Here is a 25,274-nt window from a genome sequence, read left to right on the forward strand (position 1 = left end):
TTGTTTCTGGACCTCTTACCACTGACATTGCCCCATTCTGATTGCATTCCAGTATATACAATAACTCTTAAAATATCATATCCAGAATTAACCATACTCAAGATGTGTCTGGCACAACAGCACCATAACTGTCTGTATTCAGACAAAGGGTCACTAATGTTCTATGAGGCTGATGAGTTTCCACCCTCTATCCAGTTGAAGACCACTGCTTCATTGACTCACTGTTCCTCAGGGGATCCTTGCGCCTTTCAGGTGTATTTAGCCAAACGAAAGGTTGAGAACTACCATTCTTCATCATATTGTGTTATTAGATGTGCTTTAGATTTTTTAGGAGCTTTATTATGTTCAGCTCACAGTGAGCTTGTGATCAACTAGTTTCACATACTTAACTGTATAGTGTGCTGACAAATGAGTGTTCTCCACCCTGCCTTTGAGCAGCCAAGTTTTCTTTTTTTTAGTGTAAACTTTGAACTTTTATACTTAACTCAGCAAAATTTCTTTTTTTGTTTTTTTTCTAGATTTTGGTCTAGAGGTTGAATCTCATTAGCTAAACGACCAGTTTTCAATGATCTATAGTTTAGATAAGCATGCCTTACATTTTTTTCATCCAAACTGTTAGGAAGAACTTTTGGTTGGACCACAACCAGTGCCTTGTGGCATTGCACTCAGGAGCTTTCAGTTACAGGCTCTTTGCATGTGGTGGTTTATTACCCTATAGATCTAAGCACTATCACTGTCCTCCAGGTTACCATCATCTACACAGACACAGACATACACACATACTTTTCACAATGGAAATATCTGTATTTTCCTAATCATAATTACTAAAAAGAATGTAAATGGCAAAAATAATAGGAAAATATTTGCTAAGACACTGTCCCCTAACTGCATAAGATTACCACTGTTAGCAGTTTTATAAAGGCTTCCAGACATTTTTAATGCCTGTGTATTTTTATTTATGTATGTTTATGATTTTAAAATATAAAATAGATCATATGATCTGATGCTGAACTTGCTAGCTTTGCCCAATTCATATTGTAGTTATCTTACCATGCCTTGTTCTTTTCTAAATATTTACAAATTGTCTATTCTAGTATTTGCCAATTATCAGTATCCTGCTCATCTGTCTGCAGTTCTCAAGATAGCATTTGCTCATGTAATAACTGTCAGTCCATCAGAAAAGGTTAAATTATGATAAGTGTATTGCAGATAAACAGGAAAGTGTTTTTATATTGTCTAAAAAGATTAATATCCAAAATGGCTAAAAATGTTTTGAAACATTTCAGGTGAGTTTTTGTTCCAAAATAAAAAATCATATATATGTAGGAAAAATGATAGCTGTAGTTTCAATCTCATATGTATGCCAGGTGCTATGCTAAATAATTGACATTTAATATCTCAGTCTTCACACCAATGTCTTGAGTGTGTTGTTGTATTCCTTTTACAGAAGAATAAACTGAAGCTCATAGTCCTTACATAATATCCCCATGGTGACAGAACTAATTAGTGGAAGATCTTTCTATTTCCAAAGCCCATGTTCTTTACTTCTTTGTTCTACTCCCTCTCCAGCTCATTCTTTAATCACGCTGTTTAAACTTGCGTTTAATTTAGTAAACATTTATTGACTGCCTACTATGTGCCAGGAATTGTGGTTGGCCAGAGGTATGAAATTGTGCAACTTGTCCAGTAAGCTAGAAGTTGTTTATTACTGCCAAAACCTACGATGCTTTGGGGAGTAGTGAATTAAATTTGATGTGACTATGACTCCATCTACCAGCTATGCTTTTTTCCTGACACTTTTAATTTAAACTTTTCTTAATTGTTGTTAAAACATTGTAACATTAAATCATTTGTAAAAACACATATAGTTTTACTGTCTTTATTTCTCCACATTCCCTTCTTAACAGGTAAATAAATATTTAGAATTTTATGATGGTAGCCCATGTGACTTTGCATTGTACTTTTTTCATGTAACTTTTTTTTTCTTTTTTTGAGTCAGAGTCTTGCTCTGTCACCTAGGCTGGAGTGCAGTGACACTGCACTCGGCTCACTGCAATCTCCATCTTCTGGGTTCAAGCAATTCTCCTGCTGAAACCTCCTGAGTAGCTGGTATTACAGGTGCCTGGCACCACACCCGGCTAATTTTTGTATTTTTAGTAGAGATGGAGTTTCACCATGCTGGCCAGGAAATTACATGCAGTAATTTCTTCATGTTTAAAGCCTTCTTTTTAAATCACTTAAATAGCTACATAATAAATTCCATCAAATTTGTGTGACTTTTTCCAGCTCTTTAATTTAGTTGAAGATTCTTACATGATTCTCACTAGTAAAATTTATCAGTTACCTCCCTGCTGTTGATTCTCTATAGAAGAGATGGAGAACTTTCCCTCATTGAAATGCCTATAGAAAAATCTTGTCTGCATTATTCACAAGATTAAGTGTATCAATGTGGTAGACAATTCCTCTGGTCTTTTTCATTAACATGGAATGTACTTGGAGTCAAGGTTATTCTGCCCTTGGTAGATTGATACATTCTATAGTTCTTTGAACATCTAAGTTGGTGTAGATAGGATTATTAAACTTGACTCTATGGCTTTCATATAGTTGGCATTTAAATTATTTTTATCTACTTATATATATTTGTGACTTTTTATTTTAGAATGGATTCTTTCTTCTTGGCCGAAATGTTTAAATATCTTTACCTGTTATTTGCTGATAAAGAAGACATTATTTTTGACATAGAAGATTACATCTTTACAACAGAAGCTCATCTGTTACCTCTTTGGCTCTCTACTACAAATCAAAGCATCTCTAAAAAGAACACAGTGAGTTTTTAAATTAAATGTCTTATTCTCTTTTTTATTTCTATATGTTTTATTTTTCCAAGTGAAAAGTAATCCATGACTAGAATTCAATAAATATATGTATGGTAAGAAGAAACTAAATATATACATTTTCTTATTTTTTTTTCTTTTATTGCATCCTGTATACACTTACATATTTCATTAACTGTTTCCTTTTAAAAATTATGTTAAGTAGGCCGGGCGCGGTGGCTCAGGCCTGTAGTCCCAGCACTCTGGGAGGCCAAGGTAGGTGGATCACGAGGTCAGGATCCTGGCTAACATGGTGAAACCCCGTCTCTACTAAATATACAAAAAATTAGCCGGGCGTGGTGGCGGGTGCCTGTAGTCCCAGCTACTCAGAAGGCTGAGGCAGGAGAATTGCGTGAACCCAGGAGACGGAGCTTACAGTGAGCAGAGATTGCACCACTGCACTCCAGCCTGGGCAACAGAGTGAGATTCCTTCTCAAAAAAATATATATGTATATATGTTAAGTAAAATAATTATTTCTATTTACATAAAATGTTTTTATCTTGTAGACCTCGGAATATACAGAACTGGATGACAGTAACTTTGATTGGACTTGTCCAAATACTCAGATCCTCTTCCCTAATGACCCATTGTATGCTCAAAGTATTCGTGAGCCCTTGAAAAATGTGGTGGATAAGAGCTGTCCTAGAGGCATCATCAGAGTGTAAGATGTATTATCTTATATTTTCTAATATCAAAGTTGTTTCTTAGTAAATGACAGAGAACTTAGGGAGCACGTATCAACAGCCAAGAAGACACTGACATAGGCTGAAGAGATATGTAGCTATCACTGGTCAAAATAAAAATTAGTAGTAAATTTAGATAGTAAAGCTTATTTTGCAGTATACTTTTTTATTATTTTGGAAACTTTCAATGTATCTTTTATGAACTAAAGTAATAATAGTGGGCAGCATGTAACAGTTTTTAACTTCCATAACTCATTTTTCATGGAATAGTTTCATCGAATATTTTCTAGCCAGGCATGGTAGCTCACGCCTGTAATCTGAGGATGTTGGGGGGCTGAGGCAGGTGGATCACCTGAGGTCAGGAGTTCGAGACCAGCCTGGCCAACATAGTGAAACTCTGTCTCTACTAAAAATACAAAAAATTAGGCAGGCATGGTGGCAGGCACCTGTAATCCCAGCTACTCGGGAAGCTGAGGCAGTAGAATCGCTTGAACCCAGGAGGTGGAGGTTGTGGTGAGCCAAGATCACGCCATTGCACCCCAGCCTGGGTGACAAGAGCGAAACTCCGTCTCAAAAAAAAAAAAATTTCCTTTTGTCTATAGTTTCTGTGTAGTGAAAATACAGGTATTTTGTTTGTTGGGATTTGATTTTTTGAGGGAGTACTTATTCTTGCTTGTTAAAATTGGCTTAATGAGTTCATTTTCTGATGAGTAGTTATATTAGAAAGGCCATTACAAGGACTTTTTAAAAATTATTTTTACATAAGTGTTATTATTCACTGATGCAAGTATTGATTTGCTTTTGAAATATTGGGAGAAAAATCTGTGTTTTTAAAGGATAACATCAATAGTAACAAATCCCCAAGCAAACTTGTTCTGTACCTTTAAATAGTTATAGTTCTCTTGACTAATACTGCCTTATGTAGATAATATACATACTTTTATAACTAGAAAATGTTATATTTGAAAGCTATACCACTTGTTAACCTAAATTATATATAAGAAAATACTTGTTTCTAGTTATTCCAGTTTCACTAGTTCTAAAACTAGCAATTTTGCGAGTAACATTATTTTTATTTGACATGTGCTTTTTGTCAATTTTAATTTATAGTTTTTTAAGCCTTGCCTGTAATTACTTTTAGCAGAGAGGAGAGTTTCAGGAGTGGAGCTAAACCCCCTCTGAGAGCCAGAGATTTCATGGCCACTAACCCTGAGCATTTAGAAATCCTGAAGAAGATGGGGGTGAGTTTGATTCACCTCAAAGATGGGAGAGTCCAGTTGGTCCAACATGCAATCCAAGTAAGACATTGCTACACTAATTAGATACCGTCTCTGCCCTGCTTTCTTTGGTCTCATTAGCTTTAATAAGATAATGGATTTCAACTTTCTAAACACTTTAAATATATTGTTTAAAGTGAGAGAATGAGAATTTTAGGACTTGAAAGTATCTTGGAAAGTCATCTAATTCAACTCCTTTAAAATAGAAATCAATTAAATAAATCAGAGATAGGTTGGGTAATTTGCTTCAGCAAATTAATATAATATAATCAAATGCAGGACTCTAAGTTTTCTGTTTCTTAGTCCATTGGCTTTCCCATTACTTCTATTTACAACATAACTTCAAAAGCTAGTAATTAGTTTTAATATTCATATCTCCATGTTTTACATCATTTTAGTCTCCAAAGAGCTACTGAATCTTAAGTATTTTGTTCATCACAGGCATTTATTTGTCTGTGCCTAGGAAAAATAACATGTCTTTTTGAGAAATTTTTATTGATTTTTACTTTGAAAGTTTTTATAACACGAAGTCTTTAAATTATTTACCTTATTAGTGTATTGATTCTGAGAAAACCACATAGTTTGCTGAATAATTTTTAACCTAGAACCATATTCAGGTATCCCTTAATCTGAAATTCAACCCTCCCACAACTTGATCACACCCTCAAGTTTTCATCTCATCCATATTCTTGCCACATCCTTCCTTCTTTTAAGAGTATTCTTCCTTCTTCCTTATATTTTATTTGCACTCAGTGGGAGTGACATCTCTTGTGACATTGCTTTTACTTAGGCTGCCAATGACATAATTACTGCCAAGTGGCCTCTTAATCCTTATGGGATTTAACTTTTCTGTAACTATTGGCTGAACCCTTCATAAAACATTTTCCCTTCTTGGCTTCCCAGGATATTTCAGAAACAAAGTTCTTTTTCTACTTCACCGTTTATTGCTTTGTAGCTCTCCTTGGCACAACCACTCAATGTAAACAGTTTCCAAGAATCTGGATGATATTCTTTTCTCTATATACTCTTCTTCAACAGTCTCACCTGTTTCTACAAGCTTAGCTATCATCTTTATACATATGACTTCTTAGCTCTGTATGTGAATCCTGATTCCTAACTTTACTATTAAATTCAACTTTCATCTACCTCTCATACATCTTGCATCTCAATCTCAATCTGTCCAAACTTGAATTATCTCTTTCTTGTTTACTCTCTGTCTACCCTCACCTCAACCTCTGTTTCCTTCTTTGGCTCTCCATGTCAGTAAAACCTATCATCATTAAGTCATCAAAGCTGGAAATTTCTGGATAGGTTTGAACTCTTCTTCTCTCCCAGTTCCTCTTATCCTTTTCCATCCTCTAACTTCTATCATGTCTTGTTGGTTTTTCCTGTAAAGTATCAGGAATCATCTTATTTTTTTCTATTATAGTCAGTCATTCTTCAACTTTCCCTCTGTTAAGACTCAATTCAAGTGTCATTCTAAATCTTTCCCAGGTACACACAAGCAGAATCAATTGTTCCCTCATCTGTGCTCCTTTTCCACTTTCCCACTTGAGAAGTTTTATCATAGCTAACTTTACATGTCTTTCTTCTCCAGACACAAACTTCTTAAAGGACTGTCTCTCCAAAGCCTAGGCAAGTGCTGAGATGGAATAAGTGCTTGACAGATATGTTTTGAATCAAATTGAATCTGGTTGTTTACTATTTCAAGGAGGGAAAGTGTGGGTCAGGTATGAGGTTTATTTCTTCAGAGGGAAAGCCAGTGGGGAAAATAAGCAAAGTGCGCATTTGAGCATTTGCTAGAAGTCCAGTTCTCAATCTGAATCGAAAGTGGTTTATAGAATAGCGAAAGTGACATTGATAAAAAAAAACACAGATAAGTTATTTTCAGAAATACTATTTCTGAAAGTATTATTTTTGAGTACAAATAAGGTCATGAATACTTGGTGGTGACCTAAAGTGAAAGAAGAAGTTGTAGAGTAGAATACTATAGTACAGTGTCTTTAGGAAATCAAAAAATTGGTGGAAGTTTCCAGAAAGGAAGGATAAAATGAATTTGTTTTTTTCATAGGCTGCTAGTTCAATTGACGCTGAAGATGGGTTGAGGTTCATGCAGGAGATGATTGAATTGTCAAGTCAGCAACAAAAAGAACAGCAGCTGCCTCCACGAGCTGTACAAATTGTTTCCCACCCATTTTTCGGCAGGGTAGTATTGACTGCTGGACCAGCTCAGTTTGGGCTGGATCTGTCTAAACATAAAGAGGTATGTATACTTAAAATATAGTTGTTGAAACTGAATTTAAAATATTAAGTATTGCCTTATTTCTTAGTCTCTTCTCTAATTTAGTAGTTTTAATTTATTTAAAAAACTGAAATAGTCAATCTCCTGGATTTAAGTAAAGTAAAAGCATGTCTTGAAAACTTTGAGTCATAATTTATGTATATAATATGCTTATAGAATTTTAACTAAAGTATTATTCAGGTTCTGTTCAATTTCTTGGTCTCTTCTCTAATTTAGTACCCGTAATTGATCTAAAAATGGTTTTCAGACTTTCTAAGAGCACTAGAACCTTTCTTTGAACAAAAGTCTAAACCAAGAGCTTAATGTAAAAAACAGCTAAAAGCACAGAAGCTCTGGCTCAAGTGACTGGAGAAAGCCTGGGACCCTGAGGTTCCACTGGGCAAACTTTGAAGATCATTAAGCTAGTCCATCCTCTATAGTTATAACATAGTTATAACGTAGAAAACAAAGACTTACATAACTAAACAATTCACAAGGTTATCTAACTAATTGATTGCAGAGCTGGGACCAGAGCCCAAGTATCACGACAATCTAAAGCCAATGCTCTTTTCACTCCAATACTGCTAATTTAGACTTTTTTCTCATGTGTGTTTTAAACTATGTAGAGGCTATATAGATTGATTGATTCCTTCAACTGTTGATTGAGTGCCTACTATATTCTGTGCACTGCTTGCTGTATCAGTTTACAAAACCAATGAAGATCCATGCCCTTATGGAATTTACATTTTAGGAGAGTGAGGGATATTAAAACATCTTTATAGTAACGTGTTTAAAAAATTGGTTCCTTGGTGGATTTAATTTTTCTGGTAAAAAGAACTGCTTGCAGATTCATATAGACTAAGTCCATTTTTTTCCCCTCTTTCAAAAACTTTTCTTGTTACCAATGATCATTTCAAATTGGTTCCCAGCTATTGTAAATGTAGTGAATCTGCCTACAGATCCCAACTTTACCACTTAAAAACATTGTGTTAACATTGTGAGCAAATTAGGTAACCTGAGTCTCAATTTCCCCATATGTGAAAGGGAAATGTTTATATTGTTTTGCTCAGGGTCATTATAAATAACAGATTTTGTAGTTTATATAAAAATGTTCTATAAACTGCAAAGCACACTAGAAATATTGGTTGAGTACTGTAATATGCAAAATGTTTAAAACAAAATTTTATGCTGAATATATGTTAGATATGTTATCATTAGAAAAGAAATGAGTTCTAGTTCTCTTAAAACTCTAGATATTCAGGTTTAATGACTTGATTGCCATTTGAGAAGATTAAAGTATTTAAGTTCCTTTTATTTCTGACAGACAAGAGGATTTGTTGCAAGCAGTAAACCATACAATGGTTGTTCAGAGCTTACTAACCCAGAGGCAGTGATGGGAAAAATCGCATTGATACAAAGAGGACAGTGCATGTTTGCAGAAAAGGCACGCAACATCCAGAATGCTGGAGCCATTGGTGGCATTGTTATTGGTAAGTAATCATCCATGTCATTGTGTTGACTGAAGGGGAGACAATTTTTAGAATTTTTTTCCTTTTATTTTCTAAAATTTTATCAAAGAGTTTGTCATATTTTTTTTTTACCTCACCTAGACAACATAAAGGATAGGTAATCCAATGACTTTTAATTTCTAGATATCTAACATCTTTTTTAAAAGTCTAGATTTGAGTTTCGGTATATTATTGTCAGTGAAAATACTTGGGGTTAGGTGTGAGGGTGGGGTAGGACTGAGTGGTAAAAGAATTCAGTACCATGAATAAGAAAAGGTGCCCTTGAGATCCATAACCCCCGAAGGGCAAGAATTACACTGTGCCACCTCCAGTGGGGAGCCATTGAAAGTTTCCATTACTCCACAAAGATGCAGGCTTTGGAGGCAGACACATGAGAGTACAGTTCTGGCTCTACCACAAAATTGCAGTGTAACCTTGGCCTAGCTTCAGTTTTTTAATCTGTAGATTAAATAGTAGAATATTTTTTGATTTGATAGTAGAATATTTTTTGAGCTCCAGTGGAAGTGATAATAAATATATTTTAGGTGGTTGTAAGGTTTAAAGATAATATATATAAAATTTCTTGGCATAATAGCAGACATAGGATAAGTACTACTATAACAATGTTTACAGTATTGCTAGCAGATCTTTATCCCCTTGGATCTTTTTCCACTGAAATGACAAATTACCACCTTTAAATCATCTTACCTATATGTATCAACTAGTGGGTTTTACTTTTTTATCTTTCATAGACAATCACTTATATCATGATAAATAGGCCATGACTATCAGGGGAAATATAAATTTTTGTTTTAAAGTAAATAGGAGTTTACATTCAGAAAGAACTGAAAGACCTGGGGTCATATGCTGATTGTGAGTTCTTTTGTACAGCTTCTCTCACACGGAAATCCATTTTGGATTCCCCCCCTTCCCCGCCACCCAATAGTTAAGGTAAATAAAAAAAAAAATAGTTGAGGTAAAATAGAATATTAACACTTATTATGTTGATTTAATGGATGCATAAATTTTATTAATAAACATTAGGAGAAGTCCTGTTTAATGACTTAAATCAGCAGTTGGCAGACTACAAGACTATAGGCCAAATCCAGCTCATTGCCCATTTTTGTAAATAAAGGTTTTATTGGGACACAGTCATGCCAATTTGTTTGTGTATTGTCTATGACTGCTTTGAACTGCAGTGATGGAGTTGAGTACTTACAGGAGAGAACTGCAAAGCCTGAAATATTTATTCATCATCTAGCCAGTTACAGAAGAAATTTGCCTACCCCTGACTTAAATCATCCTCTTTATCCTTGGGTATTTCCCACACTTAGATTAGTTTTATTGCAGAATTTAGTATATTAACCGTCACTATCATTTTGAACATTTCTTACCAAGACTTCAAAATGAAAATGTAAAGTATGAAGTGTAGAATTTATGCATTAATGTTTAAAAATATTTCTTTGTGTGGTATTTTGGTTTTTTATATTTTTCAGTGAAGTCTAATTCTCATGATCTTCTATAGTATGCAATAATTGTCAATTTTTGTTTTGTTTGTTTTGAGATGGAGTCTTGCTCTGTCGCCCAGGCTGGAATGCAGTGGCATGATCTCAGCTCACTGCAACCTCCATCTCCCAGATTCAAGCAATTCTCCCTGCCTCAGTCTCCCGAGTAGCTGGGATTACAGGTGCCTGCCACTACACCTGGCTAATTTTTGTATTTTTTTTTTCTTTTTAGTAGAGACGGGATTTCTCCATGTTGGCCAGGCTGGTCTTGAACACCTGACCTCAGGTGTTCCACCTGCCTTGGCCTCCCACAGTGCTGGGATTATAGGCGTGAGCAACCGAGCCCGGCCTGTCAAATGTTTTTTTTGGTAGCTATTAGTTGGAAAATGCTATACTGGGTTCTGTGGATAAATAAATAAGAGATGATGATCCTTACTCTCAGAATTTTTTTTTTTTTTTTTTTTTTTGGAGACAGAGTCTTGCTTTCTCACCCAGGCTAGAGTGCAGTGGCATGATCTTGGCTCACTACAACCTCCACCTCTAGGTTTAAGTGGGTCTTGTGCCTCAGCCTCCTGAGTAGCTGGGATTACAGGCGCGCGCCACCACACCTGGCTAATTTTTGTATTTTTAGTAGAGAAGGGGTTTTGCCATGTTGGCCAGGCTGGTCTCAAACTCATGGCCTCAAGTGGTCTGCCTTGGCCTCCAAAAGTGCTGGGATTACAGCCATGAGCTACAACGCCCAGCCAAAAATTTAATTTTTAATGAGAAACTTTCTTGGGTTGACTTCTTTCTCCTAAGTTTTTTGTTTCTGACAAAGCATTTTGTTTTTATGTTTTAATTGTATATAAATGAATAAATTAGGAATTAGCTGTTTTTTGTTGGAAGGGTTGGAAGTACGAATTATCTTAGAAATCATGTGACTGCAGGAGATAATTACGTTGGTTTAAGAAGGGAGGTTTTTTCACTACACGGAAATGGATTATTTTCAATGAATTAAATAGTACAAATACAACTAGGATTCACCAGGAGGTAGAAGTGGGAATTAAAAATCACCAGGATCCATGATAGTGAATGTTTTTCACTTTTCTCTCTATATCTCTACCTCTGGGTCCTTCTGAACTTTTCTTCCCTGCTTCTCTTTGCAATTCTGCTTCATTTTCCAGCTTCTCACCAGCCTGGTCTCTCTTTGTTCATCAGTTCCAAAATGGCCATTCTAGTTTGCAGCCTCAGCCCCTAAGTCTGTGTCATTTAACTGGACTATTACCCCCTGCTAACTGAAACAGTCTTTCTGTGTGCCAGTTCCAGGTCCCCCAGAGAGACTCAGGATCAGGTAGCCATCTTTTGTCTAATCAGTTATTATTAAGAGGATGGGTCATACATTCTGCACTTAGCAGGACCTATGAGAGTGAGCACCCTGAGACAGGACAGACAGTTTCTTCTGGGAGACTGGCATGCGAGTTGGAGGTGGTCGTGATTGTCGTCTCCAGTAAAACAGCATGTTGCTGGTACTACTACTATTAATAGTTCTACTACTATTATTTAACCAACGCAAAATAGCAATACTGTTTAGTTTAGCTTACAGAGGAAGAAGCACTATAGTCATAACTATTCTTTGTGTGCATTATATAAAAAAGAAATGTCCATTTTTAGTTTGGTAAAACAATGTAATCATACCAGTAGTGGAAATTTTCAACAATAAAATTCATTCATAGTTCTATCACTGTAATCCAAGTCATTGATTTTTTTCATTTCTAGGCTTTACCATAAGCATATGAGATTTTTATAGTCATAATCATAGAATTTTGTATTCTACTTTTTAAATGTATTATTATTCTGTGTGTCCTATCAAGTAGGTCATTATAATTTACTTCATAATGGTATACAGTTGTTTACAATTATAAATAGTCTAGTAAAATTATTTGGGCATAGGGCTTTTTGCTTCTTTTGAATTATTTCTTTTGGATACATTTCTATGAGAATTAGTGGGTCCAAAAATTATGTTGGTTTTTATGGTTCTTGATGCATAAAATTAATTCTGTCATTGTAAAAAATCAGTAACAATTAGTAGATAGATCTTTTTAATGGCTAGATGTTTTGATGTTTGCTGTATTTATTTTCTGGCTAGATGACAATGAGGGGAGCAGCAGTGATACTGCCCCTCTGTTCCAGATGGCAGGTGATGGAAAGGATACGGATGACATCAAGATCCCCATGCTGTTCTTATTCAGCAAAGAAGGAAGTATCATACTGGATGCCATCCGGGAATATGAGGAGGTAGAAGTGCTCCTTTCTGATAAAGCAAAAGATCGAGGTAAGAGTAAAATACCATTTGTTTTTTTATGCAGCTTAGTATTAATTTTGCTAGTTTGATAACAAGAATGAGTCACAAAAAATTTTTTTTGGGGGTTCACTGGGAAAACAAGTAAAACTTTTAGAAGATAATTTCAAAATATATTTTTCTTTTGGAAATAAGAATAATAAAACATTTATTTTGCTTTGTTTTCTGAGTTAGAATGTTTTTAGACGTACGTTTTTAAGTGTAATTTGTAATTTTTGCCATGAGTCTGTTCAGGTGATAAAAATACAAGAGACTACTTCAGGAAAGCCATTTTAACATCCGGAAATGTTCACCATTTGATTTCACTGATACTACATCTTACATGTCTTTTATAATGAATAAGAAGACATATATAGAATGTTGTATACAATATCATAGTAGTTGGTCTCAACAGGCCACCTATAATCAAATGACTGCTGTCTTGGTGAAGGCAATAGAAATCTAGCAGCTTCTTCCCAATGAGATCTAAGTTTATCACATGGATATAAGAGTTACAAATGGCTGTTTCTGAAAAACAAGATAGTATGTCTTAATTTATGAGAGTAGATAGTCCTCTGTAGGCCAAAATGTTTGTTAGTAATTTGAAATCTCTTTGAAACCCAAATTACAATATAAATGCAAGGCCTTACTAGTATTCTTACATAGTTTCACACCCAGGGATAGAGGAGAAATGAGGCAATGTGAGCCTTCAGATCTTGCTTGTGGTAGCAGTCTTTCCCGTCTGCTGGAGAGACCTGAAGAGAGAGCTAAAGTTCTCCCATACCGTTAAATAGATGAAGTTGCATAATAGTACAGGGTTGTTACATCCCCTGGGGTGTTTGACAGATATGTAGGAAACTGATTCAATTCAATGTGACTTCAAAGTGGGACATTTAAAAAAAAAATGTTCGGTGATAATCATGCTAGCATAATCATGCTAGCCTAATTTTGTCTTCTTGTATTGCTTTATTCTTCTTTGAGATTCTTTGAAATGTCAGTTATTTATGAGCAATGGAGTGAGCAAGTAGGTTGTTTGTATATAACAATGTATAGATGGAAACAGAACAGAATACAAAGGTTTTCTAATCTTAAATCCTCTATTTTTTTCCTGGGCCCTTTTCTAAACTCAGATCTTTTTGCTTACATATATGCATTTAGGCACATCTAACATAGGCAAATTATTATTTCTTGTAACTCTTTATTATTTCATGTAACTCTTTAATGCATTTGCTTTTTTTCCCCCATTTTGTGCTACCACTGGAATTTCAGCAGCAATATTAAAAGGTAAAATGATTCCAAGCTACATTATTAATAGTAGTAAGTATCTTGCATTAACAAGCCTTAAATTATATACGTATATATGTATTTGTGTGTGTGTGTGTGTACACACACAAATACATATATAATTTTGTTTCAGTGGATACCATGATAATACCTTGTGTAACATAATTAGATTATTTTCATGTCTAGTCAGCAGTCACATAATTTTTAATTGATCCCGTCATAACAAATTCTAATAATTATACATCCCATATAATAGATGAATTCTATGTCTATGTCCATACAAGAGTCACTCTAACAAAGGCATTGTTGTTTTAGTATTTATTACTTTGATCACTTTTTATTTGAACACAATGTAAAATATTTAAAGTATTGACTTGTTTTAAAAGCTCCTGTGTATGTATGGTACATGGGTTAGGACTACAGGATTATGGTAAAGCATGTGCTTCCTATACCAGAGAAAGGGTATGAGACATGATTAATTCTCCCAGAAAATAAAAATTCTTGGTGAACAGTATCCCCTTAAGGACCTTGCATTAAAAGGGCATTATTTAAAAGATATTTTTTGAAAAGTTTAGTCTATAAATTTATTGAACTGTGATTGTTATAGAGTGATCTTTTGATAAAAGTATTGAAAAGCCCCCTTTTTGTGTAATAGCTCTTTATAGAACTGTACAGCTATATTAATTAGCAACAAAATACAGTCTAATTGTTTATTAATGTAACAGAAATCAGTGATAATAGTGTTATGAAATCAACAAATGTATTCACTTAGGATATCCTAAGAAGCTACACAGTCTGTAGCAGTTATCATTTGTCCTATACCATTACTACATACATCAGTGTTTCTCCCCTGCATCAGAATCAATAGATATACTTGTTAAAAATGTTGGCTCCTGAGTCCTGCTCCAAATATTCAGTCAGACTTTCTGATACAGACTTTATGATTGGGAATCAGAATCTGAAACTTCAAACAAACATCCCAGGTGATTGTGTTGTAGCTGCTTCCTCAGCTACACTTTGAGAAATATTGAACAAGATTCATAAAGCACCCCTTTTCTGTCTCCCAGCTATGTATCAGGCCATATTGTACCATCACGGGTACTAGTTAACAGATTATATAAGTACACTAAGTAACAACATCCTTAAAATCTGAACAATAAAATGTTCTCCAGATTGCCTTTTCTAGAAATGTCATTCCACAAATACATATTTTTCCTTGTGAAGTCACACAATGCTGATTAAGAAGTCCTTTTCATATTTAATACAGAAAATAGAAGCCCTTAAAAAGCCTTCACTCCTGTCTTCTTATTCTGATAAGTCCATGCCATTAGTATAGACATATCTGAAACTGTTCTGCTAGCAGAAATTTTCTGGTCATCTTAATACACATTTAGAAGCCAAAAAGCATTAGCATTTTATCAAGTGATGTTGCTTCCTTAGGTCAAACCTGTGACACTTCTGAAAGTTAAGCTATCCACAGTCTATTGTTGAACAGAATTTTCAGTATCATATCTCTCAGCGTTTCATTTTTCCAAAATTTCAGTTTGTAAAGGTACTTAATTATTCCAACCCTGTGCCCACAAAGAAAAGGCAATGTTTTGTTACCTTTAGGTCCAAACTGAAGCAGTTTACAATTAATAGTAAATTTCCTTTTTTCAATAGTATTTCTCACAGGGAAAAAACATCAGCATTTTTAAGTTCCAATACATTGTCATGCTTGCAACTTAGAGTGTAAGCCTATAGTGCCTTAAGGGCTCTAGACAAATGCTTTCAAGCTACTATATTTGTGTCTATCTGGTAAAGAGCCAGACAGAGAAAATGGAGGAAAGAAAAAAAAAGATTCCATCATTTGCAATGCTCTGATTTAAGTCAGGCAGGGTCACTTTTCCTGATTATCCCCTACCGAACTTGATTGGCGTGAATCTGTTCTACAGCTGAACTGCACACCTTAAGTTTCTGTTAGAAAGGATTTGATTCCTAGGAGAAAAATCTAGTACATATGCAGATGAACTCTACCTGGAGAGAAACATCTGAAACATTCTTCTTAGCAGAATTGATACTTAACCTTCCCTTCTCCATCCAAGACATGTTTTCTCATGCATTTTCACATTTGCACCATCTCTTCCCTTTTTCTAGAAGTTCCCCATCAATCCCTTTTCCTCCCCCATGGCCCTTTTCCTCTTTGAGAACATTTAGACATCCTAAATTTCAAATGCCACCTTCTTTATGAAATTTTTCTTATTCTCCTAGGTAAAATTTAAGGGTGTCCTTTTAATACAGTTCTACTATGATAGTTAAATAGTTCTTTAGCTGCTTCTCATCTCTATATTCCTTGCTTTCAGTAAACATTTAATGTACAGACGAATGAATGAATGAATGATTGGTTGTAAAACATCCAATCTCTAAGTCTTTGCCAAGGTTCACTTCCTCTTTTATTATTAAAACATACTGATTTCGTTTCTCTGTATTTTGAGATTTTCTCCATTCTTTCTATGTTTCTGATGTACCATTCCTGAATTTAATATTGTGGTTGTTATGCTCTTAGGACTTTGATCTCACATACTGGTGAAAACAGGCACTTTAGGATCAAGATTTGTAGCAATGTGGCAGACTTTAACTCTTCTATCTTTTTGTAGTTCTCTAACTGCCATTTTTACTTTCCTGATTGTTGCTTTTATTTCTGGTTCTATAGCTCCTTCAGCTTGCGAAAACCAAAATATTTTCTTCCATGGGCATCTTCTTCAAAGTTCTTCTCTCTGTCTCTCTGTCTCTCTCTCTCTCTCTCTCTGTTTCTCTGCATTTAAATTTAGTTGGCCCCTGGTGACTTTCCTATAATGCTGCATAGAATAGTTATTGGTATCTTTCTGAAAACTTTATAAAATTAAACTTGTAACAAATTGACCAATCCAGAAGTGTGTTAAAAACTTTTAAATAATCTCTCATCTTTCTGAGATAACCAACCAATGTTAACAGTTTGATGTGTAATCTTTTATATTCTTCTTAGTGCTTTATACATTTCTAAATATATGTATCATTCAGTAACTTACCTTTTACAGTTAAAGCTATATTAAAGACATTCCTCCAAGCTAGTAGGATAGCATAACTTATTCTTTTGAAAGCTGCAATTTATTTAACCATGTCACTATTAGGCATCCAAATTATTTCCAGGTTTTTGTTTTGCCACTGTATACGATGGTGTAGGTAACATTCTTGTACATATCTTCTTAGATATGCATACTTTTTTCTAGAATATTGAGATTTACTAAAATGAAATGCTGGCAGAAAGGATATGGGTCTTTTTCATTTTAATGGATGTTGCAAGTTGCATTCCAAAAAAGGTTGTAGCAATTCACATCCCTTCCAGCAAGATATGAGAGTACATGTTTCTTCCTATTTTAGTCAGCATATTTCCCTTTATAGGTATATTTTTTGTTTTTTCTCTTTATGGATTGCCTAGTCATACGTTTCGTGTTTTGCCTTCTTTAAATAAGATTCTGTGTCTTTTCTAGATATTTTATAGGACCTCTCTGTTTGTGTGTGTGTGCATTTCTTTTCCTATATTTACATACATACTCATAAAGAAATAGAGGTTCTATAAATTTTCTAGAAAAGACACACATATAGAGACAGAGATTACACATAAACACACACACACACACACACACACACACACACACATTTTCCCAACATGTCATCACACAATTTTCCCAATGTGTCATCTTTTCACTTTGTTTATGTAACTTTCATAACACTTTTATGTAATCAGAAATACTAATTCCTTTAAGGCTCCTGGGTCTTCTGTCTCACTTCAGAAGATCACTCCATCCTATTTTTACATAATATTTTCCTAAATTCTTCTGGCATGTTTACCATTTTTTACATTTTGGTCTCTAAATCATATGGAATTTTAAAATATAAGTTAGGAGTCTTTCCAATTGAGTTGTCAGTTACTAAATACCATTTATGAAGCAAACCACTCATTTCTCCTTCAGTTAAACTACCATCTTTGCTATATATCAAATATTCTTGCATAGTTGGATCTGCTTCTAGACTTACCCTTCTCTTCTACTAATCTGTTTATTCCTGTGCCAATAATAAAACAGTTTGCTGTTTTGAGTACATTTTATTATCTGATAGGGCAACTCTCCCCTCACTGATTCTTAGAATTTCTTGACTTCTCTTTGACATATGCTGTTCCATAGAAACTTTAGATTAATTGTATCTGGTTCTAAAATGAAAACAAGAAGTACAAATGAGATTCATTTTGAAATTATATAATTGCATACTTTACATATAAATTAGGAAAATGTTAAATATTAAGACTTTTCATTTAAGAATATACCTATAAATATAATCAAATCTTGTTTTATGTTCTCATGATTTTATTTAAGCAATATGGGTCTTACACCTTTTATAATACATTTAATTCTGTGTTTTGTAGCTTTATTTTTATTATGAAAAGGTTTAATGATTATATTTTTAGCTATTTATTGTTACTACAAAGGAGTTATTGGTATTTGCATAGTCTTCTTACCAAATTTTATCAATTCTAATAGTATTTTTTTATTAAAGTTGCTTTGACAGTGTACGATCACAATCTGAAAATACAAATAATTTGATCTTTTTCTATATTTACACTGATTATTCTACTTTCTTGTCCGATTACATCAGCTAGATTTCCAAAATAATATTGTATATGTAACTCCAGGAGAGTTTTTGATCACAAGCACAATCTTCATTACCAGGTAAAACAACCCTACGCCTTTTCCTCTCCTTCTAATCTGGAATAATACAATCTAGAAAGAAACTTGGAGATTTTTTTTTGTTCTCTCTTGAATTTAGGGAACCTAGGATAAATAAGCTGTAAGTAGCCAGCTACCTTCTTTCTTTGGTCTGCACCATTGGTTTCCCTAATTGCCTAATTAAATTGTACCTTTTTCACAGCTTAGAAGACAGAGATTGTGTGGAACTCCTCAATCCGCCCCCCCGCTGACCCTCCCCTCCAAAAAACAACCCCTAAGAATGTAAACTTTCAGAGTCAAGTAATCCCACCTAATCAGGGTGAACATATATGCATTGTATGGGCAGAAAGGGGTGATCCCTTTCCTCCCCATCATAAAGGGTTACAGTTGACACCCCTGGTAAAAAAAAAACAACAACAACAGGTTAACAACAGAAAAGCATAATAATTTTATTATGTGTACGTGTGTGCACAGGAGCCATACAAAATATGAAAGGGGACAGGTGGTTGAAGCTTAAATACCCTCTTCTTAGGGTAGAGGAATACTAGGGAATGAAGAGGTCCGATGCTCAGACAATGATTGGTAAAGGATTCTCTTTGCATAGTGTCTAGATAAAGTCCCCCAGTTAATCTCTCAGCTGTCCTCAGAAGAACAGAAGAAAAGTCTGTTTGGGTGTGGTGAGGACCCCTAGTCTCTACTTTCTCTGATGGCTCATTTTTTTCTCGTTATTTGATGAGAGTCCTAGGGAGGGATTCTTGAGACAACTGCATTTCATTTGGAAAGAAGCTTCCTTAGATAAGAAAATTCAAGAGAGAATCCCCCCAGTTGCTTCAGGAAAGAGGATCAGAGAGACAGGCAGGGGAAGGTCAGAGACAGATTTTGGTTCTGAGGCTTATTTCTGAGACCTTTCAGTTTTCCGAGAATTCATCACACTGAAGCACCATATTTTGGGGAATTGTTTTCTGTGCCCCAACAGTACCCACCCACACCTTCCTGCATGTCTACATTTCCTTTGTTTTTTTTTCTGGTTTTTAAATAAATCCTCTTCCCTCCCTTCTTTGACATTATCTTATACTTTAAACCCCAGCTCAAGTGTCACTTTCTGAAGGAACTTTTTGAAGAAACTTCTCAAATCTCCTTACAGTTCTCCCTCTGTATCTGTGGGTTCTGCACCCATGGATTCAACCAACCGTGGATAGGAAATATTCAAGAAGAAGAAAGCATCTATATTGAATATACAGAGACATCTTTTGTCATTATTCTCCAAACAATACAGTATACCAATGATTTGCATAACATTTACATTGTATTAGGTATTATAAAATAATCTAGAGATGATTTTATAGAGAGATTATAAAATAATCTAGAGATGATTTTATAGAGAGATTATAAAATAATCTAGAGATGATACATGGGAGGATATGTGTCAGTTGTATGTAAATACTGTGTCATTTTACATAAGGGACTTGAGCATCCAACATCCTTATCTCTCTTTCATAACGTGTCACAGGTGAGTTTTCTATTTATTTTCCGTGATTATTTGTATAATATCTTTTTCTCCCGTTGGACTATAAGACCCATAAGGGCAGGTATAGCATTTGGTATTGCTCCTCATTTTATCCCTAGCACTATGCAAATGATGACTTGGAAGATATTTGCTGGCCGACTGCATCACAGAGGCAGAGACTGAACAGGATGTAGCATGTAGGCGTCGATGCTATTTAAGCAATTTCTTGTAGGAACTCTAAATAAAATGCCTCTAGTGGTTTCACTGTATATTCATTATAAGAGGTTTAACTCATTTTTCAGCCTTCCAGTGGATTTTAGAATGACTATATCTTATAATTCATAGGCCTAAAATAACAGAATTTTGTAAATAATCTCAGTTCTTGTGAAAATATTTCTGATCAGTCACATTAATACCCTTAGTCATTCAAAAAAATCTATGTTATCTGCATCTTTATGACTTACTGAGTAGGAATTTCACTTTTCAAAGGAATATTATTTAAAAATATAGCAATGATATATGCTGTTTAAAATGGATTCTGTTTAATATGTTCTCATGCATAAGCTTTAGGTATCTAATACATTTTAGCCATACATTGCAAATCTCTATATATTTTAATATTATTATTGGTTAGTGTACTTCTTGGTTTACTAATGTCCACTGATGTCAGTCTTAGTTATTGTCATTCCTTCCAATTTGGAAGAACGTTTATTTTCTAACACTGACACATTTTGCACAGTGAATCTATAGGAAAATGTGACTGCATAAAGACAGTCTTCATTTCAGTGCTGATGCTCACCATTCTGCATTAACGTGATTCTCTTTCACTTTTTATTTCATCTTCTTGCAAAAACCAATATGCTTTGGAAAGTGTAGTAGTACATTTTTTTAGAGAAGTAGCATGAGATTTGTTTCTTTCTCATACAGATCCTGAAATGGAAAATGAAGAACAACCATCCTCTGAAAATGATTCTCAGAATCAGAGTGGTGGACAGATTTCAGCAAGTTCTCAGGAGGTTGATTTGGTTGATCAAGAGTCTTCTGAGGAAAATTCTCTAGACTCTCACCCAGAATCATTATCTCCAGCAGATACGGACAATGCTGCAAGCCTTTCCCCTTCTGAACAGACTTCTAATCCCACAGAAAACCATGAGACTACAAATCTTAATGGTGAATGTACAGATTTAGATAACCAGCTTCAAGAACAATCAGAAACTGAGGAAGATTCCAATCCTAATGTTAGCTGGGGTAAAAAGGTCCAGCCTATAGACTCCATATTAGCAGACTGGAATGAAGATATAGAAGCATTTGAAATGATGGAGAAGGATGAGCTATGACTTGCTAAACGATCTGTTGGTAGGTATTTAAAAAGAAAAGGTAAACTGTGTGTGGTTAATAGACACCCTAATACTAAGTAGGCTTTCTAATGGGAGGCTTTAAGTATGGTGATGAAAAACCACGTTCTGACTGGCGTAGTTATCGTAGGAATCTGGAGCATGCTGTGTTAGAATTGACCTTGTTTAAAACTGTCCCATCAAAAATGGAAATCCAAAGTTCCCCCTTCAAATGCAGCACTGCACCACCCTGCAACACCTCAGGCCAGGGAAAGATTACTGAGCATTCCTGCGAACCAGATTTCTGTAGTCTCTGGATAGACAAGAAACAACATTCATTTAGTAGTGGAGTGGGGAATAGGAGTTTGGTAGCCTTCTAATTAAAGGAAACTCGCCTTTCTTGGTTTGGAGGTTAGAGGCTCTTTTGGGAAGATGCATCCGAATATTGTGGCATTCTGATTATGCTGCCTTCACAAAACACTCTAAGTGACCTAAGTGGTTATGAAGCAAATGCATTTATGGTGAAAACAGTCTGTGCTCATCGCTTTCTCTTGTTTCATTTAGTGACAAATGATCAAGATGACTTGATTTTTTTTCCTTCTTAACAATGTCTTTTTTATTTAAACCAAAGGTGAAGCCAGTGTACTTTCTCAGTGAGTTCTCTGCATAAAGACTAATCAGTGGGACCAGGTAAAAAGGTCATATAATATATTGTGGAGATTGCTTATTTAATACTTCTGAAAAATGGAGTAAGGGAGAAACTATAATGTTGCAATATGAACCTCCCATTGGGCCTTCCCTAGGGAAAGCTGTGACTACTCTGAAATGGAACCTAGCATTATATCCTTGTAGGGTAGATTATAAATCCTTTCCGGTTCATTTCTCTTAGAGGTGATTACCTCTAGCCATCAGCCTTACTCCATCCCATGTTTGGTATGCAATTTGAGCCACAAGGCTCGTATCGCCAACAGCTATATACATTTTGTTCCATTTTTCTGTCTTATAGAGCCATGATAAAACTGTGGTTAGTGATTTAAAATTCCTGGAGTAACTACTGTTTTTCTCCTTTGAAACTTAGGTTTCTAAAGTTGCACCTAAGTAGTCTGTCACATTTTCTGTTGAATCATGGTTTTTGTTTTTGTTTTTAACAGATATTCCTTCCGATATGGACTTGAAAATTAGTCTATGGTGACCTGTGTTTAAAAAAAAAAAAGTACAATAGCAACTACATATAGCCATATAGCTTAATGAGAATTCCACCCCCCCCTTTTTTTTTTTTTTTTTTTTTGTTGTTGTTGTTGTTGTAGTCTGGTGCTGGCCACATATAAGTCTTAAAAATTTTTAAATTTTGTTGTTGATGTCTGTAGACAGCCCTGTAGTTGAAATCATGGCTTTATTCATTTTATTTATTTTTTAAACTTGCCTGAATCAGTTCTAAAGTAATATTTAAGAGACGTAATTTTCTTCTCTTTACCATAACATTACACAAAACTTTTTCCTAAAACACGGTTTTGAGGTACTGATGAGCTATAAGTGGAGCTGTTAAAAACAGCAGTGCTGTATTGTAGTTATGTATATTCGTGTACAGTATGTTTAGATCCCAGGTAAACATATTCTTTTCTGAGAGGATAAATACCTGCATTCAGATATTCCAGGTAAATATAATTGAGTCAGGGAGTAGTAAATCTGATGGAGAATTCACTTCGGGGAGGGGGAAAAAGAAGAGTATGCAAGACCCCTATTGGCTTTTAATTATACCTGAAACCAAAATGGATATTTTTAGTCTCTCTGCATGTGAGATTTGGTGTAACAAGATAGAACTATAATATATACAGTATATGGAAGGATAGATATAGTGCTTTGTTCATTTTAATTGCAAAGCTGCCAAAATAGCTGAAGCTTAATTACTTGACTTGCCTTGATTTATAGGACTGGGGCTTGGAGAAAATGAGCAGATGTTCCTCTAAGACATTGATTACAGAAGCCTTATACACATGGATTTGATTTTGTATTTGTAGCTGAAAGTCATTGTTGTCTAAAACTAACTTTTCTAAGTTCTCAAAACAACCTAATTTCTTTTCCAACAAGAAGAACTTAATGGCATGAAGGATTGTGTGACACATTGGAAAAGCCCGCTTACTGCCACTCTCTTCCTTTGGCCATTAGAGGGAGGTGTTGCCTTTCATTGACGCTTAGAAGCAAATTGTTCACTTGTTTAGAGAAGTAAATCCTTAAAAAAAGAAAAGGAAAAAATTTAACCACTTTTTCTTGATACCCAGAAGGAATTATACTCAATATTTCCCTAGTTAAGAAAAGAGGATATAATGTTCGTCTAAAAAACTCCGACATTGTAATTGACTCTACATTCATTTACTTACTTGACGTACTGCCACAAAGTAGTTTTTGAGTTCATTAAAAATTCCAAAGGCATTAGTTGTTTTTTTTTTAGTGTTTTGTTTTTTAGTTACCTTTTATAGACATTTTAGTAACTTGCTAAAGATTCAGGGGATTCTATGAAACCCCGAATTTAGAAACATCTGGTCTACCTCAGTTAAATGTTGACTGCTTAGAAATATAGCTGAAGTGATCACCACAGCCATAAAATTGTTTAAGAAAGATTTATATAATGTTTACAAATCTAGAATCAAGTAAGGATTTTAGCTGAAAGTTAAGAGATATCAGAGCAAGTACTTAATTCAGGTATTTTCAAGTTTTAAAACAATCTGTTTACCTACTAAAAATAAAATAGCTAGAGTTTTTTTCTGCATATAAAAGTTCATTGAAATGATATGCCCTTATTTGCAATACTTTTCCCATAAAGTTTTAAGTGTGAAAGAATTGTAATTTACTAGATACGTTTGGTATGGAATGCTTTGTTAGGCAGGTTTTCTTTTTTCTTCTTAAATTGCAATAGGCTTCCAAAAAGAGTATAATTGTTTCAGAACAAATTAACTCTTGGCATTATACGTCTCCCTTTTTCTTTACAGTATTAGTAAAATGAAAAATTGTACACTTTCTGATTTTAACTTCACTAATGTAATTACTCTCTCAAGAAGCTTTTAAAATTTAAATTACCATCACACAACCTTTTTATAGTAAAGCCAACATTTGTTCTCTCCCCAAACCCCATGCCAAATTCATCATGAAGAAAGCTCAGCATAAGTAATTCAAATACTGCTTATAATTTTAGAGGGGGGTAGAATTTAGTAAATATTCCAGCCGGTCGTTTTATGCACAAGGCTTCAGTCAGAACATAGAAAAAAAAACATTCTGTGAATGAAATATTGTATGTTCAGATTTTATAAAAGACATTTTTAAAAGCCCAATTTACAGCCGTATATTTTCTTATGATGTAATTTATGAAAAAGATGTCTGTACTAACAGGTGCTGTAACACTACTGTTGTTGGATTTTATTGTTTGGTGATAAATGTATACAATATTTCTAAGGGAAACTATGTACTGTGATGTAAAAGTCTGGGCAAAATGTATATAATCCTGTATATAATTGTGTATTTGATTATAATTACTGATTGTAAAGATTTAATAAAATATGTAAATATTCCAGTTTAGTTTTAATTTGAATTTTTAGAGTCACTGTGCATATCTTTATACTTTTATGTCTTGATGTTTATCACTCTGTTTTCCTTTTTGTTTTTGTTTTTTTGTTTTTTAAACTTTGATTTTATCCTCAGGGGAGTGAATTCTGGGGACATTTTAGGCTGTAGAAACCCAAGCTTGTGGGCTAAAGTAAGGATTTTGGACCTTGTTCTAAGACATCACTGAAGGGTTTTCAACAAGTCAGTAGCATGCACAAAGGTAATGCTAAGTGAATAAAACTCTAGAATTGTATATAAAGTATGATCCAGTGCTTGTTCACTCTCTCCATACACATATATACATACACACTTTATATATACACACACACACATATCTATAATGACATTGACTCATTTATTCAACA

The 25,274-nt window shown here is 34.5% G+C and overlaps 1 protein-coding gene across 5 annotated transcripts in view; it reads left to right on the forward strand.

The window, feature by feature from the left end:
- The window catches only part of EDEM3 (ER degradation enhancing alpha-mannosidase like protein 3), a 64,864-nt gene extending 39,987 nt beyond the window's left edge, over positions 1 to 24,877 (forward strand). The window contains exons 14-22 of one of the 5 annotated variants that reach the window (XM_058430511.1): positions 2,660 to 2,825; positions 3,381 to 3,535; positions 4,699 to 4,855; positions 6,906 to 7,097; positions 8,440 to 8,605; positions 12,254 to 12,439; positions 13,715 to 13,762; positions 20,906 to 21,334; positions 21,944 to 24,877. In XM_058430511.1, coding sequence (XP_058286494.1) covers positions 2,660 to 2,825; positions 3,381 to 3,535; positions 4,699 to 4,855; positions 6,906 to 7,097; positions 8,440 to 8,605; positions 12,254 to 12,439; positions 13,715 to 13,762; positions 20,906 to 21,315 — 1,480 coding nt within the window. In that variant the 3' untranslated portion in view covers positions 21,316 to 21,334; positions 21,944 to 24,877. Of the gene's footprint in view, positions 1 to 2,659; positions 2,826 to 3,380; positions 3,536 to 4,698; positions 4,856 to 6,905; positions 7,098 to 8,439; positions 8,606 to 12,253; positions 12,440 to 13,714; positions 13,763 to 20,905 lie in introns of all 5 variants that reach the window. The other 4 variants (XM_032136581.2, XM_032136582.2, XM_032136586.2 and 1 more) reach the window with 4 other exon arrangements.
- Positions 24,878 to 25,274: the final 397 nt, after the last annotated feature.

The sequence above is a fragment of the Hylobates moloch genome, unplaced genomic scaffold (assembly GCF_009828535.3).
Source record: "Hylobates moloch isolate HMO894 unplaced genomic scaffold, HMol_V3 SCAFFOLD_18, whole genome shotgun sequence".
Taxonomy (NCBI): domain Eukaryota; kingdom Metazoa; phylum Chordata; class Mammalia; order Primates; family Hylobatidae; genus Hylobates; species Hylobates moloch.